The following is a 19950-nucleotide window of genomic DNA, read 5'->3' as shown; positions in this document are numbered from 1 at the left end:
AAATGCAGACTGTATTTAATGTTAACTAGAAGTCCATTTATCAGTAAACAAGATTGGACACGCTGAAATGTCTCGCCTTCTTTACTAATCATTGATATCATGTCATGATGTTGATAGTCCTAAATATAAAGTCTTATTACACTGTCACATAAACTTTACATTAACCAAGAAAAGTAAAAATTGACCAATGAACCATGAAAATGAGATCAAGGTCAGATAAACCATGCTTGGCAGACATGAACAGTTTACAATTCTTCCATACAACAAATATAGTTGACCTATTGCTTATAGCTTAAGAAAAACAGACCAAAACACAAAAACTTAATACTGAGCAATGAACCGTGTAAATGAGACAAGGTAAAATAAAACCTGAGCAACTGATATATAGATCATAAAATATAGATGACTTATTGCATATAGTATTAGATAAAAAGACCAAAACCCAAAAACTTAACTTTGACCACTGAACCATGAAAATGAGGTCAAGGTCAGATGACACCTGCCAGTAAGACATACAATTATTCCATACACCAAATATAGTAGACCTGTTGCATACAGTATAAGAAAAATAGACAAAAACACAAAAACTTGACTATAACCACTGAACCATGAAAATGAGGTTATTCAGAGGTTGTAGTTTGTTGCTGTATATCGCTTATGTTTTTCATTCATTATTTTGTACATAAATGAGGCCATTGGTTTTCTCGTTTGAAGTTGTTTACATTTGTCATTTCAAGGGCCTATTATATCCGACTATAGAGTATGTGTTTCACTGATTGTTGAAGGCCGTACGGTGACCTATAGTTGTTAAATTTATGTGTCAGTTGGTCTCTTATGCAGAGTTGTCTCATTCGCAATCATATCACATCCTCTTTATTTTACCGATATATATCATACATCTGGCTTTCCAAATCATAAGCCTGATATGAATTTTTAAAATATTATATTTTTCTCAATCATAGACATTACTTTCACACAATCAGTTAATCTAATGACTCCTGTTATCTTGTTTCAGTTTCCAGTTAAAGGAAGTAAACATTTGTATTAAACATTTTAACTTGTTGAAAAAAAATTATAGAAGGAATAGAAATATCTGAGACACATCTAACAAAAATGGCGTCCTCCCAGTCGGTTAAAAAAGGTCAAGTTCCTGTTAATTGTAAATTATGTGAAACAAATAGAACAATACAGTGGAAATGCATGGACTGCAGTATACTGATGTGCGGTTATTGCACTGACAATGTACATTCAAAATTCAAAAATGCAAATGATCACAAGATCATCAGTCTACGGGATGTAGGCAAGCATAGGGAAGAGATGGATTTTACTAACATTAAATGTCCAGAACACACTGGACAATTCTCATGTTTTTACTGTAGTAAATGTGAAATCCTTGTGTGTCCAACCTGTGTTACTAAAGTTCATAAGAAGCATCATTTAATCGAAATTAGTGATGCATACAATATCAAAGTTAACATATTAAAAAAAGGACAAAGTAAAATGCAGAAGAGTAATTATAAAATCAACGCAAAGAAAGACCAGCTCAATAAACTAGTGTCAGCTGAAAATATAAAGTATAACAAAGAAAAAAGAAATATTCGAAGTCATGAGGAAACTGTAAAAGAGCAGGTAGAACAATATTTTAAAGAACTCAAAAATAAACTGGAGCAGAGTCATGAAACTGTTTTAACATCAGTCAAATCTGATCTTAATGCTATATCATTATTCACAACCCAGAAAGAGGATAAAATCACTGAAGTCCAGAACTGTATTGACCTTTCCAATGCTTCTGAATTCTTCAAAGAGGTCAAGAAGATGGAGAAATTCACTGAAACTCAAGAACCACGAACCAGGCCTAGCTATACTTCTTCACCAACATTTGTTCCAGGAAATTTGAACCAATCTCACATTGGATCCCTACAAGATGATGGAAACTTGTCAGCAGAAATAAACATCTCCCTAGTCATCAATAATAAGTACCAGACTGAACTTGAAGCAATAGCATGTATAAGTCCATGCCTTGACCAGTCAATTTGGATAAGTTCTGGTATTCACGAAATGTTACAGAGAGTAAAACCTGAAGGAACCAATCTGAAGGTGATGTCTGAATTTAACATTAAAGTGTGTGGAATGGCAGTTACTCCATCTAATCAACTCCTTCTGTGTGTTTTTGGGGAAGCAAGGTTACAACACATTAGCAGTAGTGGTGAACTGACTGATTCTGTTTATGATGTAACACCTTTACTTCCCATTGCTATCCATGTTATCAGTGATAATAAACTTATAGTAGGAGCTTATAATATTAAACTAAAAAGAAGTGCTGTGATCATAATGAACAAGAAAGGAGACAAGGAAACTGTATATGAACATGATAAACATAATCAACCTTTATTTAATAACGCAAGGTATATAACCACTACATGTAATAGAAATATACATGTAGTGGATATGATTTCAGATGATATCCGTGGTAAAGTAGTGATCTTAGAACAAGAAGGACATACAATAAACCAGTATACAGGTCATCCAACTATCAATAAGAGTGAACCATTCAAACCAGTAGACATTGTGACAACACCAAGTGACAATGTTGTTGTGATAGATGCGTTTACCCGAATCTTACACATCCTCAATGACAATGGTCATTTGATTTCATATTTCAATACCAAGGATATAGGAATAGTGTTTCCATATTCTCTTGCCATCAACACAACTGGACAACTTTATATAGGATGCACTAATTATGTAGGTAGTCAAACTAAAGAAGCAAAGTTATATGAAATAAACATTGACGGATTCTAAAACTTTCAAACTTTAATGAAACAGAAATATGTGAAATAGTATAAGGCAAACAATATTCATGTCATATGCATATGACAACTGGACTTACAGCTTACGAGTGAACTTACCAGAACTGATTAGACCAATATCTTGTATAACAGTTATTTTCCTTTTTATTCAAAATGTTACTTTTTAAGGATACTATGGATTCCAACTAAAGCCAAAGATCATAATAAAAATTACCTTAATTGATAGTGACAAATATGTATAAAAGGAGACATAGTGTGTTGACAATAAGACCGCAACTTAAAAAAAAAAAAGAGATCTAAACCAGAGAAATATACGCATCAACAAACAGTCTTCAATGATAAGTGAATATACCAGAATTATTATTATTAACCCTATCAAAAAATAAAATCATTTGTCGAAATAATTGTCAATGGACGTCTCCGCCTTTACTAACATTAATTTTTGGTTGGTTGATTGGTTGGTGATTGATTTTTGTTGGTTGTTCCAACATCCAACAAGATCTGAAGATATTTTCTAAATATTTGTTGGTTGGTTTATCGTTACCCAGTTATCAAAGTTAGAAATGAAAGTTTATATTGATCAAATGATTGATTGATTTGTTGATTGATAAGTGGATTAATAGTTAAGCAGTTATCACAGGTAGAAATGAAGTTTATATTGATCAATTGATTGATTGATTTGATGATTGATGAGTTAATTATTCTTTAAGGAGGCTTGTGGTTATAAATATTTCAGATTTTTTTTTTTTTTCTTGTTTTCATTCCAATTTTTTTTTTACTTTGTTAGTTGTTACTTTATTTAACAGCAAAAATCATTCCAAACAGTCAATTCCTTTTGACCCCAGATGACTTTCAAAATGTATATATCATCGAAAAAGCTCCAAATTATCTCCCTTAGGTGCAAAAATGCCATTTTTTTGCATTAAAATTAAATTATCTTTTTTAACTAATCGGTGACCTATATTTTTTTATTATGTTTTTTAAATAAGCTGTACTTAAACTACTCTATTGTAAAATTTGGGTGATTTCTGTAATTACATTCTTTTTTTAATCGATGTTATCTTTATTTCTCCTATTAGTTCAACAGAAAAAAAGTAATTTTACAAAAATGTATGCTTCTCTCGAAGGCAGATTGTGAGATTAAATGAACGGTGACCCCATGTTTTTATTCTATATTTCTATTAAGTATAAGATGAAGTTCATTTATAGAAAAATATAGGGAAATCCTATATAAGGAAAAAATTTGGTTTATACCTGCGAGCCCCCTTAAGCAGTTGCCACAGGTAGAAATGAAAGTTCATATTGATCAATTGATTGATTTTATTTGTGGAGGAAGCAGGAGTATCAACAGTGATCCCTGAAAAATATGCTCAATTACTGGTTGTTTGATTGATTAATTGTTGGCATTTAACACCACCTTCACACTTGGCTATATTATGTGATCAGTTTTATTGGTGAAAAAGCACAAACAGCAACCAACCGAAAATCTGTCAAATTACTGGTTGCTTGATTGATTAATTGTTGGCTTGTAACACCACCTTCACACTTGGCTATATTATGTAATCAGTTTTATTGGTGAAAAAGCACAGAGACCAACCAAAAATCTGTCAAATTACTGGATGTTTGATTGATTGATCGTTGGGGTTTAACACAACTTTCACCTTTGGCTATATTAAGTAATCAGTTTTAATACTTGAGGGAGCAGGAGTACCAACAGAGACCCTAAATATCCACTTAATTACTGGTTGCTTGATTGATTGATAGTTGGGGTTTAACACAACTTTCACCTTTTGCTCTGTTCAGTTTATTGGTGGAGAAAGTAGGAGTACTAATACAGCTAAACAAACCTAACGACCAATTACTGGTTATTTAATTGATTGATTGATTGTTGGTGTCTAACATCACTTTTCTGACAATTGGCTATACTACAGTGATCAGTTTTATTGGTGAAGAAAACACGAGTAACAACAGAGACCCACCAACCTAAAGCAGGCAAACTCCATTCTAGTCAATTGAAATCTGAGTCAAAAGCACCTTGCCAAATGGAGTTGAAACTCACAACCTCAATCTTCATAGGCAAGTGTAGATGGGAACTACTTAGACCACTCATCCACTGAGACTGAAAACTAGCTATAAAAAATTGCTGGAGAAAAAAGTTAACTGACAAAGATTTACATTGATAAATGTACACATTACATTCTAAACTTACTGTATAATAGAGTGATCGACAAGTGTGGGAGCATGAAAGTGTCTTAACAGTATATCATTTATTCATAATAAATAAATAACATACTTAAAGTCTTCATATACTGTATAACTGATAGATATCAAACAAACATAAAAAAAAATGTCAGTTCATTTCTATAGGTTGCTAGATTTGATGTCAGGCTACACAATAACAAATATACAAAATAATGGATCTCATCCTGAATGTTTCTAAAAAATTGACAATCAAAAGAAAAATGAGTTTGTGATACATGAAATGATATTCATGGTCTCAAGTAGTTTATTTGGGCATGTTACATTGAACAACTGAGGCAACTGTAAAATGTAGGCATCAGTGATCAGATTGGGATGTATTGTACTGGACAATTTCAAAAAGCTTTGCTTTTAAATGATTCATGAAAAATGATCTGACACCCAGACTCAAGGATCCAAAAAATGCATATGAGACACAAAAAAGAAACAGAAGCCCAGACTCCAGGCGCCAAAAAGTCCAACAAAAATGAGCTGACGCACAGACTTGAGGCCAAAAACTTTAACCTGAAGCAGGACAAACTAACTTATGGACAGACAAACGGACAGACAAACAGACCCACAGATCAGAAAACATAATGCCCATATAAATCGGGGAATAATAAATGGGGCATAAAAATGGGGCATAAAAATTGTTGTGTTTGGCATTTGACAGGAACAGTGCATTTCAAGGGTATCATAAGTACATTCCACTTATATATTTTCCATATTCTGCTGAACTGATTTTACAAGTTAATAACAGGTTCATCTAAATACTTATTAGCAGTATAATTGAGATTAACATGCAGTAATTCTAATCATATAGATCAGGATTTCCTGTGGCACATATGAAAATACTGAATCTGCTTCTTATTTACACTAGAAATGAGGATCTCTAAGGAGGTCTCATTTGGGAGTCTGATCCCAGATCCTGCTTATTTAGTGAGAATCCTGTATCCCGCTTCTTATTGCCAAAATAGCACATGTAATTACCCATGTCCTGGCTGTCTTCGTTTCCCATTTTCACGCTTAATCATTTGATTTTTTTATGTGTTAAAAATTTAACCAAGCCCGCATTACACTTAGACCCCAATGAGTCCTATCTCCAACATTGTTCTGTTACAATTTATTTTCAACAAAAATTCTGACATTTATGAATTTTTCTCAAAAAATTGCTTAAATCTTTATTTATATTAACTTACATAAACTGTACATTTCCCAGCTTCCTGTATATATTTTATAGCTAAGTAGTGAATAAGATTTTTATGTCGTAATCGAATCAAGCTGTGTATTTCTTGTTCAATGCTTGTAATCTGGAATAAAAAAGCAATAACTTTAATACCAAAGGAGTAGGTTCAGTAAGACCCCTTTTTGGCCCCAAAATATAGCAGTTTTATTAAATTGTTAAAATGTAAACTGTTAGTTATTCATTGGACAGTAGAATGCTTCTGCGACATAAATATGGGCTGTTTTTGACAATACAATGCACATATAGCCGGTACTAGCACCATTAAGTCATGCTAAATTACTGAAACCTTCATAATTCTAGCATTTTAGTTAAATTTTAGACGGTTTTCGCGTAAAACAAAAGTGGCCGCATTCGTGTTCATCCTTAATTTTAAAATGTAAGTTGTATTTGATGATAATACATAACATATATAAAGGTTGAGGATGAACACGGATGCGGCCACTTTCATTTTTACCAAAAACCATCTGAAAAATGACATTTTTCGGCATATTTGGTAGATTTTTCATATTTGAGCTTGAATCGGGTGATTTTTAATGACTAAATCTGTTAAAATCTTTCACATAAACTAATTAATTCATATAAAATAGACACTTAAGTGTTTAAAAAGTGGTCAAAGTCTTTAGTCAGATGAACCTGAAATTTGAGGCCAAAATCGGTCCTTACCGGACGTACTCCTTTGTATTGCCAATTTGACATCTACAATACTTGAACTTTAGACATCATAAAACACTCACTTTTTCTTAAGATCATTAGCTATTTTCTGTCATAAATTCAATTCTTAGACATTTCTGCCTTGCCATAATTATTAATGTACAAAGAGGGATAAGGTGGATAATCATCAACAAAATACATGACATCACATAAAACACCATACTTTTCCACACCTTCTGGTGTCAGTATTGTAACAAGAACTTGCCTACCCTTTCACAGCCCCTCATGAGTTCACCCCTACTGAGTTTCATTGTCATTGCTTAATCTTAAAAATCTTCTATCTGGGGCCTTGTGGAAAGTTGTTTGTTTCTATGCCTTTATTTTCTGAATTTTCTAAAGTCTCTTTAGTTTTCATCTTCTCTATTCTTTCTGGTTATTTATGTCATTGGGTTGTTGTCTCATTTACATATACCCACATTTCTTTTTATTCAAATGTAAAAAATTTCATCTATACAAAGTTACCGACAACTGCACAAAAGATATGCAAACACCAAAAAAATATATTCAAAGGGAAATAACTCTGATTTTTAAATGTAAATTAGTCATAAGTGAGACATAAAATTGAGAATGAAAATGGGGAATGTGTCAAAGAGACAACAACCAGTCCATAGAACAGACAACAGCAGAAGGTCACCGATAGGTCTTCAATGCAGCAAGAAACTCATGCACTGGAGGCGTCCTTCAGCTTGTATATATACAATATATGTATATTGTTGGACAATATAAAATTTATTTGTCCAAGCTTTTCTCCTGTTTCGTAGCGAGTACATTTTATATTTTCAAAAATATACATATCCTGCAACTGACACCCTATACTTGATCATTAGTCTGTTAAATTCAAATCATTGCCTATAATTTTAAAACAAATCGACAAAGTTGAAACGTGGATGAATGTTCATGACAAAATTGTAGCGCAAGAAAAATTCTACTTAGACCTTGAAGGCATGTTTTTACTCTTAGTTTTCTTATTAGTCTCAAGTTGTTTTCCCATCTTTAAGTTGTCCTCTCAATGACATTTACCAATTATTTGTTTTGAATCATTTCATTCATTTACCTGTTTTAAATAAGTAGCACCCTCCTTATCTTCATAATCAACTCTTTGAGTTCTCTTCTGTTTTATATGGCGCCACTTTAAAACCCATTCTGATATAGCTACTAATTCTCCACTTGCTGTATCTATCCCAGCATACACTGTACTACCATGGACACTATGACCTACAAAAACATATGTTCTCTTAAAATCCATTTGCATATTAACTGTCAAGGAGCCAATTATAAATCCAATCATTAACACAAAATAAATAAATATGGATGAATGAACATTCAACATCAAAAGACAATAACAGTTTCAAAACACTCCTTACTGTCCTGTGCTTTGTAGAAAAACAGTGAAGCCGTGCATCGGACTACTCACACAAAGGTTCCTGGATCGATTCCTGTTCCAAGATGAAAATTTCAGGAACTGAATTTTCGGCTCTCCCTTGAAAGTATGGTTTTGAGGAAACAATGATAGTCTGTCAGAAGGGGATGATAAATGTGTGACCTGTGTTAAGAGAGAGCCATATCTCTTGCATGTTAAAGACACCCTTGTAGATTTCGTAAAAGAGCAGGCTAATGTCACTAAAAGGAAGCACTTGTACCCACAAAGTGGAAAGGAATTAATGTAAGTTGCAAAACTTGTTTCCCAATCCACTATAAATAAATATGTTTAAACTAGTGAAGCAGTGAAACCAAAGGTTTCTGTTAGGTACCAAATTTTGCCAACTGATATACAGACCATTTCCTGCAGAAATATCTCATCATACTTTCCAGGAAAAAAAAAATATTTTCCCATAAAATATTTGATGACAAATTCTGTACATTTGATAATGAAAAATTATGCATTTACCCATATTACACTTCTAAACAATGAGATGGACAAAGTGAAAACATTACTTAAACATGTGCCTCTATGTATTGTTCTCTCTGATTTAGTATTGAAGGCTATAACCACTATCCCTCCAGTATGGTCTTTACATTAGGGATGTATTATAAAACATTACCTAAACATGTGCCTCTATGTATTGTTCTCTCTGATTTAGTATTGAAGGCTATAACCACTTTCCCTCCAGTATGGTCTTTACATTGGGGATGTATTATAAAACATTACCTAAACATGTGCCTCTATGTATTGTTCTCTCTGATTTAGTATTAAAGTCTTTAACCACTTTCCCTCCAGTATGGCCTTTACATTGGGGATGTATTATAAAACATTACCTAAACATGTGCCTCTATGTATTGTTCTCTCTGATTTAGTATTGAAGGCTATAACCACTATCCCTCCAGTATGATCTTTACATTGGTGATGTATTATAAAACATTACCTAAACATGTGCCTCTATGTATTGTTCTCTCTGATTTAGTATTAAAGTCTTTAACCACTTTCCCTCCAGTATGGCCTTTACATTGGGGATGTATTATAAAACATTACCTAAACATGTGCCTCTATGTATTGTTCTCTCTGATTAAGTATTGGAGGCTACAACCACTATCCCTCCAGTATGGTCTTTACATTGGGGATGTATTATAAAACATTACCTAAACATGTGCCTCTATGTATTGTTCTCTCTGATTTAGTATTGAAGGCTATAACCACTATCCCACCAGTATGGTCTTAACATTGGGGATGTATTATAAAACATTACCTAAACATGTGCCTCTATGTATTGTTCTCTCTGATTTAGTATTGAAGGCTATAACCACTATCCCTCCAGTATGATCTTTACATTGGGGATGTATTATAAAACATTACCTAAACATGTGCCTCTATGTATTGTTCTCTCTGATTTAGTATTGAAGGCTATAACCACTATCCCTCCAGTATGATCTTTACATTGGGGATGTATTATAAAACATTACCTAAACATGTGCCTCTATGTATTGTTCTCTCTGATTTAGTATTGAAGGCTATAACCACTATCCCTCCAGTATGATCTTTACATTGGTGATGTATTATAAAACATTACCTAAACATGTGCCTCTATGTATTGTTCTCTCTGATTTAGTATTGAAGGCTATAACCACTATCCCTCCAGTATGATCTTTACATTGGAGATGTATTATAAAACATTACATAAACATGTGCCTCTATGTATTGTTCTCTCTGATCAAGTATTGAAGGCTATAACCACTATCCCACCAGTATGGTCTTTACATTGGGGATGTATTATAAAACATTACCTAAACATGTGCCTCTATGTATTGTTCTCTCTGATCAAGTATTGAAGGCTATAACCACTATCTCACCAGTATGGTCTTTACATTGGGGATGTATTATAAAACATTACCTAAACATGTGCCTCTATGTATTGTTCTCTCTGATTTAGTATTGAAGGCTATAACTACTATCCCACCAGTATGGTCTTTACATTGGTGATCAGAATCATCAGTATCTCTTAATGGGGTACTGGTCCTCCTGAATATATCAAAATTGAAAATCTAAAATAAAATAAACTTGAGGCTCCAAAATCACTGACTTGGATATCAGCATGGTTACTGAAAAAGTGCAAGCAGGATATACTACATGTATTTACATATGAATCAATGACAAACTGTTGACAATCTTTGATTTGTAGAGGTCATATCATATAAAATATCTGTTAAGGGCTATTCCATTAAAATTGTGGTGGGAGGGTAGGAAGGGAAGTTTAATTATTGAATGTGGGTCATGGGTCTTTTTTCAGTATGCTTCTATTACTATTATGCAAAATTATCTAAAAAATGGTTATTGGTTTTAGGGATATTTTCAAAGTCCCTTCCTAACCTCCCACATACATTTGAAAGGAATAGGCCTGACAATTTTGAAGATTCATGAATTTTTTTTTCATGTTCAAAGTTGGTAATTTTAAAAGTTTTCACTTCCTCAAAGTCTAAAAATAGGTTTTTTTAAAATATAACAGTTATCTGCCATTGTATATATGTGTAAATAAGATTGGTATTTTTATTTACATGTATATGAAGCAAAATAAATGTGTAAGTGCAAATCTTGTGCAAATAGTTTCAGATAATTTCCTTACAAAATCTCTGTACCTTCCATTGCTAGTTCTTATTAAAAGGAAACTATGAGCAATCAATTAAATTATTTTTTATAGATATAAGAAGATGTGGTATGAGTGCCAATGAGACAACTCTCCATCCAAGTCACAATTTGTAAAAGTAAACCATTATAGGTCTTTAACACAGATCCTTTTCTCACACCAAACAGCAAGCTATAAAGGGCCCCAAAAATAACTAGTGTAAATCATTCAAACGGAAAATACAAGTCTTATTAAAATGAGAAACAAGAAACACTATGAATCACATCAACAAACAACAACCACTGAACATCAGGTTCATGACTTACATCATCGTCATGTATGTGAAGCAGCTATATTTTCCTTGTCTTGTCATAAATAGAAAAAAAATAATATTTTAACAACTATATTTTGAATCTGCATCCATGAAGTGTGTTTGGTCTACCAAATGAAAATATGAGAAATATGACAATTTACGTTCAAGTATATGTATGTAGGTGTAATACCACCAAATCAAAGTATGTCACATTAAAATGAAAAAGGGTTTAAAAAAAACATTATCTTGAATTTGACAGTGGTAGGAAATTTATCCAACATTAGATTGCAGTAAAAAATCTGTGTCATAGAAATATATCTTGGGTGTTTCAAAGCAAAATTATTTTTTATTTGCTGTTTCTATAGATCATTTTGGAAACTTGAGGTTACATGGTTACTAAAGCTTGTATACAGGAAGAAAAATGGTTAAAATATGATTGTTTAACTTCCAGTTATGGTTTATTTTCTCATATGCACTGAACATTATGTGAAATTTTGTCTATAGTACTAGACAGGATAAAAAGTTACTCAAGCAAAGTATTTCTTTATTTGAAAGAAAGATAAATTAAGCATAATTTTTTGAAAAGTTCAAATGTGACAAAGACTAACAGGGAGAAATGAATTGTGGTATTACACCTGGCGTTGAAGTCTTAAAACTTTGCTAAGTTATTGGAGCACAAAAATCATGCTCGAAACATGAAATCCAACATTTTGATTGGTTGATTTTGGAGTATGAGTGCTTAAAACTGACTCAAAAGTTTTATGACTTCAAGGCCAAAGCAGTGTAGTTACCCACATTGATGAACATAAATCTTCTTGAACTATCATTGTTAACGACTCTAACTTAACTCTATTCAATTTCTCCTTTCTAATAAAGCGTATATAAATATATAATAAAAACATGTATATAACCAAATTTTCTCCATTTAATTTCAATTTCATTGCTTTTTTTAAATGGACATAAAATAAAAACATAAAAACCACATACCTTCTTCTCTTATCCTGGTTATATTTATTCTCATTACTTGGAAGTACAATTAAGGGAGAGGGTGAATGAGACATTCTTGGTCTTCTAGGAGTACTTGGGGTACCAATTGGGGAACATGTTGGAACTTCAGTAATAGGAGTAGCTGGTACAGCTTTCTCTGGCTCTGTTGGTTTCTCATCAGATATCTAATTATAGAAATAAATAGATTAATATATAGATCATATTAGGAAGATCATGCTACGAAAAGATTTGTTTCAGTGCAATACTTTTTTTAATTTATGCAAATAAAATTGGGTAGCTATATTCATTTAAGATATCTATTTTCTGCAGTCAAGCATATAAAGTGTAAAACACATTGATGGTTAAATGACTGTTCTACTGTATGTCCAACAGCAAACATTTCAATAATATTTAATATGAAAATTTTATCAGGTGAATATTATTTGTACTTTGATAACATTGAGAAGAACAGATAGATTCATAAACCAGAAAACATAATACGGCCCCTGAAGTTCTATGATAGACATATTAAAAAAGTATAAACATTTGAATTGTACCTGTTTGGTCTCCTTTATTTTCTTTGTTTCTTCTTTCAGAGCATGTTGTCTCTTCTGTATTTCATCCTCTAGAAGTTGTCTCTGAAACAGGCAAAGCACAAGATTATAAGTTAATGAATAAAATTCATGTGTGTGTCTGAAGTTAAATTCAAAGAAAAAATGAACATGGAATTTGGTGCATCAAACCTTTTTAACCCTGTCACATGCTTTATGCACCTGTCCCATGTCAGGAGCTTGTATTTTAGTGGTTGTTGTTAGTTAATGTCTGTAATATTTGTTTTTGTAAACTGTTTTCTTATAAATAAATTAGGCTGTTAACTTTCTCCATTGAATTTTTTCATCTCTAAGCTTTTTATAGCCAGCTGTACAGTATGATTTTCTAATTGTTGAAGGTCTTACAGTTGCCTATAATGGCTTACATCCACTTCACTTGAACTCTGTTTGATATTTATCTCATTGGCAATCATACCACATCTTCTTATTTTTATACAGTACCATTCTTTTACTTTCAATAAATATATGACATATCATTGAGATATTTGATTTATTCTAAATATAGAACTTTCAGTATTTTACAATTATTTTGCAATAATTTAATTTTGGATGTAACACATTTTTTGATTGGTTGACGTTATTTTGTTATCAGCCCATAGACATAATTTAGTCATGTGACCGTGACGTCATCAACTTTTTTTCATGTTTTTCTACGGTTTAAAATGGAATTTAGAATTAAATTATAAGAAATGACTGTAATATTTTTTCTGTCTATTCGAAATAACATAAAAATGTGATGCACACTGTTAAATAACCCGCTACACGCGTTATTCAGCGTGCACCAAATTTTTCATGTTATTTCTTCATAGACAGAAAAAAATATTACAGTCATTCCTTAAATGATCAAATAGTTTAACAATTGAATCCCCATATAATATATTAATTCATCTTTGTTTCTAAGTCTTGTTAGTTATTTATCTTATGAGGTACACAAAATGTTACAAACTTGTTTTAATCAACACTGCTGGAAAGTTTTGTTTTCACAATAAACAGAAGATACTTGAACATCATGTAAACAACTTCTATAGATATAGGAAGATGTGGTGTGAGTGCCAATGAGACAACTCTCCATACAAATAACAATTTAAAAAGTAAACCATTATAGGTTAAAGTACGGCCTTCAACACGGAGCCTTGGCTATGTCTATGTTCACATTAACTCAAAATAAAAGAACATGAAAATCTATTTTTTAGCAAATTGATACTTACTACCATCCCCTCCCTAATCTCAAATATCTTTCACAACTATATCTAAAATCTATTTTATTGATCTAGAAGTTGTAACAAATGTAAAAGTCCTACATTTAACTAAATCAATCCAAAATTTATAGGAGTTGCACAATGTTGTTATTGAAAAAATTCTTAGAATGTCACAATGAAATTCTCAGTTGTCTAGCAGAAATTGCAGAGTATAAAATGCTAAAAGGGATTTTAAGTCTATGTTAATAAGTATTATTGAACATTGTATTTAATTGTAAAAAAAAGTATATAATTAATTTCAGATCAGTGTATAATATTATTATTGAACATTGTATTCAATTATACTATTCTAACATGAAATAAAAGAAAATAATACTTATCTATATGAAACCCTGTTCTTATAGATACTTACAATTTCAGGGTACCTTACAGTTAAAGCTGTAGCAGTAAGTATTATTTACAGTTTTGATAATACTTATTAATTAGTTCATTTGGAACTCTTATCTAGGCTGTCAGTGGGGAAAAGATCTCACCAATGCAAATATTGTAGTTTTGTGCTAGAGTTATTTCCCTTGAATTTTATATACTTTATTTATCTAAATAAAGTAATAATAATAGTTGAAATTAAAAGATCACTCAAATGGTACATATACATGTACCATGCAGTTTTCTGTATAGATTTAAAAGCAAAATTAATAATAAAATCAACTATGATTTAAGGGAAATATCGCTATTTCCATGATCCCATTGTGATATCACTATTTCCATGATCCCATTGTGATATCACTATTTCCATGATCCCATTGTGATATCACTATTTCCATGATCCCATTGTGATATTTGATAACACTGTCTTTCCAGAATACCGGTATATTATTAATTTCTGATTCTTTTGAAAAGAGGATAACTCCATGGTTTGAAATACATGATGTAAGGTCAAAGGCCAAGGGTAAATCGATGTTATAATCAATCAAAAACATCAAATACATCTTTTCTTCTTTTCTTTTCAGAAAATCAAGTCTTTTCTGTTGTTCTCAATTTTGTTACATCATTTTAAACAATTTAATACAAAGTAAATAGATGTTTTAATTTGTTGCAATTGGTCACTTAATCTTTTTTTCAATTGCTAATTCATTTGATTTGTTTTGTTTTTATGTGTTTTAACGCTACTTTGAAGCACCGCTTTTGGGCTATTTCAAGGCGGCTAGTTTTTATTTGTGAAGGAAGCCTGAGTGCCCAGAAAAAACCACTGAGCTTCGATAGGAAAACTGACAATCCTAGTGCTAATTCATTTGAGAATAACTTCATGGTTTTAAATAATATGGTTTAAGGTCAAAGGCAAATCACTGAAATAATCAAACAAAAACACTGAATACCTCTTTTTCTTCCTTTCTTTTCAGAAAATCAAGTCTTTTCTGTTGTTCTAATTTTAGTTTTTCTTGTTGTTTCAATTGGTTACTTAACATTTCTTCATAAAAAGATTTCTGTGGACCTTTGTAGTTATCACGAAGAAATGTCTGTACATGTTGAGCTAGTTCTAGAACCATAACCTGAAAATGGTATAAAATAAGAAATGTCTGTACATGTTGAGCTAGTTCTAGAACCATAACCTGAAAAAGGTATAAAAAAGAAATGTCTGTACATGTTGAGCTAGTTCTAGAACCATAACCTGAAAAATTTTATAAAAAACAAATTCTGCAACATTTTAAACATTTGTATATAACAGGCTAGTATTTCAACTTATTCTGCTTTATATTGTCTTTTAAATTGCATAACACTTCCATACAATGTATTTTGTATAGATAATGTTGCACATGTTGTGCGCCATATAGAACATTAAAATACAGAATAAACATGGAAATTATTAAAAATTCAAGCACAAGAAATTATGTAAATTCAATAATTAAAAATTATTCCAAGTTGAAATAATAGCCTATTATATTAAGTAATGAGATGTTTTAAATTTGTTTCAGTTGGTCACATAATCTTTTAATACTGATGATAAACAATTTAAATGAAAATGTACAATATTTCCATGGGGTTAATCTATCATTTATAAAGGTCTAACATGGAATTAACATGTAAAAAATTGGTAAATTTTTCATGTGGAATTTATTTTCGCTAATAGACAAACTCATGAAAATATGCCCTGTGACAGACATTGAGTAAATTTGACCCTTAAAAAAAAGGAACAGGAACAAGAAAAAAATAATTTCAGGAAAACTTTATCTCCTATGCAGATGTGAAATGCTCTGTAAAAACTATTCACAAAAGTTAATAGGAAAAGTACTGCATTTTTTGCAAGCATGTCCTTTTTACAATTCACTTAAACTAGAATCTAAGAAAACTAATGTCAATATTTTTCAAATCTGGCAAATATTAATTTATAAAAACTTCTTATCTGGATCATGATAAATGAAGATTTAGACTTTAGTACAGTATTTAGTCTGCATCTAAACAAAAAAAAATCCAGACAAGACAAGAGAAAGAGAAATAAAAGTTAAAGTGAAGAAACAGAGTTATCCCTTTTTGTACAGGTTCTCTCCTCCTCCTATGTAACATTTCTAAATTGGTTCAGGATATATGTTAGAGTGCATGGGATGTAAATGTTTGGGTATTGCATGAACTAAAATGTATTATGTCTCTTTAGTTTAAAAAAAATGTCAATCTAAATAAATAATTGTAGTCACATGACCAGGCTATTGTACAAAATGTAGGTTATTTTATGTTGCACATAAGTTACCTCTCCAACCATTGATTTGGCACGCTCTATAAGTTCTGTATTCAACACAGCAATTTGTTCATTAGACAGTCCTTTGGCATTTTCTAGACTTACTTCTGGTACCCTTTAAAAAGAAAAGTCTTAAACAGTATTACATCTTTGAAGATATGTCATGTATGTTATTTATCAAAAAATTATCTCCCTTGTATACACATGTAATGAAAATACCTATAGTTAACAAATCTTTAGAAGTGTAAAAATTGTAGAGCTATTATTTTGTTTTAACTGCTGTGCTAACTTTTGTCATTTAATTCTCCTAGCAATTATATCAACTGAATGTTAAGGACAAAGTTGTGCTCACAGAAGTCTGTACATTTGTACATGGCAATGTTTTGTTTTGTTTAATTTCTTTGTTGGGTTGCATTCCTTCGGACTCATGTCATACATGTACACTTGTTTTAAATTTTGTGATTTTGAATACTGAACACTTTCTGCACAAATTGGTTCCCTTACTTTTGTTGCATTGCTGGTACGGCAACATCTGCAGCTGTTTTCATGAAAGTAAACTGCAATTTACCAAAATAAATGGGTGTGAATTATTATGTTTAAGGTACATGTAGCACAATACAAAGATTTTGTCACTCCCAATCAGACAACTTTAAACTGATGTAATTCAGATCATCCTTCTTAATATTTTATAAATGAGGTACCAAAAGAACTGAGACACAGTTTTGGAGGTCAAGCTGTGTTGTACAAGAATATATAAAATATTTTGGGATGCTATGAAGAACAAAGAAGCTAAATTCATTCAAGTATAGACATCACAATATGGCAACTAATTACATAACAATCAATGATGTAATAATTATTTCATAATGAAATTATTACAATTTGAAAGATTGATCCTTCTTTTTTCTTTTGATACCTCATTTATAAAATTTAAAGAAAGATGAGTGGAATTACATCAGTTTAAAGATGTCTGATTGGGGATGAAAAATATTTGAATTGTGCTACCTTAACACCATCAAATGTATGAAAGTCTCTTAAATTGCTTGTACACAAATGTATGTGTTGTTTCTCTATTTTCCAAGTGTCTTCCCTGGGCATCGTGTACATTTACATTTAAATCAGTCCGTACACATACAAATTTATCTATAATACTTTTTTCTTAAACTTACAAATCAGGATATTTATTTGGACATTTAATAACCATGTGAATCATACTATCACTGTCTGTCGTCCCTGCTACACTTTCTGATTGCTGCTGTTTCAGTATCAAACATATATGCAAAGGTCTCTCAACCTTAAAAAACACAGAAACACAGATTAATATACATGTACAATATATGTATACATTACTGGACGATAAAAGGGAACTTTTAGTACATTGTTTTGCTCAAAATTTCTTCTTTTTCAATTTTGTAGTGATTTTTCACTTTGAATATGGTGATTCATAGTGAAATACGATAAACCTACTTTGACCTTTAATGGTTTACTTTCATAAATTGTGACTTGGATGGAGAATTTTCTCATTGGCACTTATACCACATCTTCTTATATCTATTTGCATAATTTTTTAACTGTGCATTTTTGCTTTTGGTTTTTTAATACTTGTGTGAGTTTGTGGTCTAGTGTCTAAGACCTATGGCTACAATGCTGAAGGTCTAGAGTTCGATTTTCACTTGGGATGCTTAAAATATCAGTACATCAATCAGAAGGGTGTTTTTGACCCTTTCACACACATCTCTGGTACCCAGACCAGAGTTAAAACTAGAATGGGTACTATGGGGCCTTAGTTGCCAACTTGGTCGAATTTGCTCCCTACTTTGACCTAGAGATCAATCTGCCAAAAATCTCTTCGGTTTGTCTGTTTCCACTGAGCAGTCAAGTGGTTCTCTCAGAGTACTTCTTCCTCCACCATATTAAAAGATTCGGCCAGTGTCTGATGTCCTAGACTCCTAACACTCCCTGGTGTTGGGTTTGGGGATTGTCCTTTTAAATATTGAACATTGTAAATACATTAGTGACATATCTCCATTAATCCTGATAGGGAGTGTACATGGATTCGACTGTACCCTTGCAGCTCTTGAGAGGTTCTTCGGATAACAGAGGAACTTACTAATACATACAATGTACATACTCTTACAACATAGGACCTAGACAGACACAGGAGAAATTTGTGTAAGTAAAACTACTTTAAATTGCAATAAGTAAATACGTGTATGAATTATAATGCATAGCCCATGTCGTGTACAATATACCTTCCATGCTACCTTCTTTCTTAGATCGACAACATCATCCATGTAAACCGCTTGCAAAACTTGCCATTCCTCTTCTTGACGCTGAAGAAGAGAGTCGTCAGCCATTTCATAAATAGCACAAACTCCTATTATCCTCGCATAATACTGCTTTCAACGGCATTTTATCTTCAGGATACGATAGCACTGAAAATATGAGTTGTTTACATTTTTAACGTTTCATCATCAGTTCGTCGGAACCGGAAACCCACGCGAGAAGCTAAAACTACCAACCAATCCCGACCTCGTACCTCATTAAAAAAAAAACACAGTGAAGTCGCGTCTTATTACGTTAGGCTATCCTTTTGTCAAAATTTAAGCAAACAACAAAGCTTATTGCACTGAATGATCGATTACCTTTTCGGTTTGTTTAAAGATATTTACCAAGCATCATTAAGAGGTTAAACTATCAAAAACTAAGGTGCATGATTTATTTTAAGACAAAAAAAACATCCTTTTGAAATTTAAGTCTGTTAATTATATTGAAGTAATCTTTTTTATTATAGATCAAACTTTTTTAGTATTGTCATACACGTGAGAGGTTTAGCTAGCTATAAAACCAGGCTGTTCAATCCAATCAAAAGACAATGCCTGTACCAAGTCAGGAATATGACAGGTGTTATTCATTCGTTTGATGTGTTTGGGTTTATTTTGCCATTTGATTAGGGACTTTTTGTTTTGAATTTTTCTCGAAGTTCAGTATTTTTGTGATTTTACTTTTTTTATATTGTTCAAAAATGTTTATATTTTTCAAGTTTTAA

The 19950-nt window shown here is 31.8% G+C and overlaps 2 protein-coding genes across 2 annotated transcripts in view; one reads left to right on the top strand and one right to left on the bottom strand.

Annotated features, from left to right (window-relative positions):
- Positions 1 to 19386, bottom strand: part of LOC139516241 (eIF-2-alpha kinase GCN2-like) — a 30678-nt gene extending 11292 nt beyond the window's left edge. Inside the window, exons 1-9 of the mRNA XM_071306235.1 lie at positions 19154 to 19386; positions 18071 to 18195; positions 16914 to 17016; positions 15547 to 15720; positions 12918 to 12998; positions 12361 to 12545; positions 10332 to 10459; positions 8060 to 8220; positions 6248 to 6358 (exon numbers count right to left, since the gene is read on the bottom strand). Of these exons, the coding sequence (XP_071162336.1) occupies positions 6248 to 6358; positions 8060 to 8220; positions 10332 to 10459; positions 12361 to 12545; positions 12918 to 12998; positions 15547 to 15720; positions 16914 to 17016; positions 18071 to 18195; positions 19154 to 19258 (1173 nt within the window). The 5' untranslated portion in view covers positions 19259 to 19386. The remainder of the gene's footprint in view (positions 1 to 6247; positions 6359 to 8059; positions 8221 to 10331; positions 10460 to 12360; positions 12546 to 12917; positions 12999 to 15546; positions 15721 to 16913; positions 17017 to 18070; positions 18196 to 19153) is intronic.
- LOC139516234 (uncharacterized) lies at positions 1089 to 3033 on the top strand. Its single transcript, XM_071306224.1, has one exon. It carries the CDS (start codon positions 1114 to 1116, stop codon positions 2800 to 2802), a length of 1689 nt encoding a protein of 562 aa, XP_071162325.1. The 5' UTR covers positions 1089 to 1113; the 3' UTR covers positions 2803 to 3033.
- Positions 19387 to 19950: the final 564 nt, after the last annotated feature.

The sequence above is a fragment of the Mytilus edulis genome, chromosome 3, assembly GCF_963676685.1.
Source record: "Mytilus edulis chromosome 3, xbMytEdul2.2, whole genome shotgun sequence".
Classification (NCBI taxonomy): Eukaryota; Metazoa; Mollusca; class Bivalvia; order Mytilida; family Mytilidae; genus Mytilus; species Mytilus edulis.
This window is presented reverse-complemented; position numbering and strand designations above follow the sequence as displayed.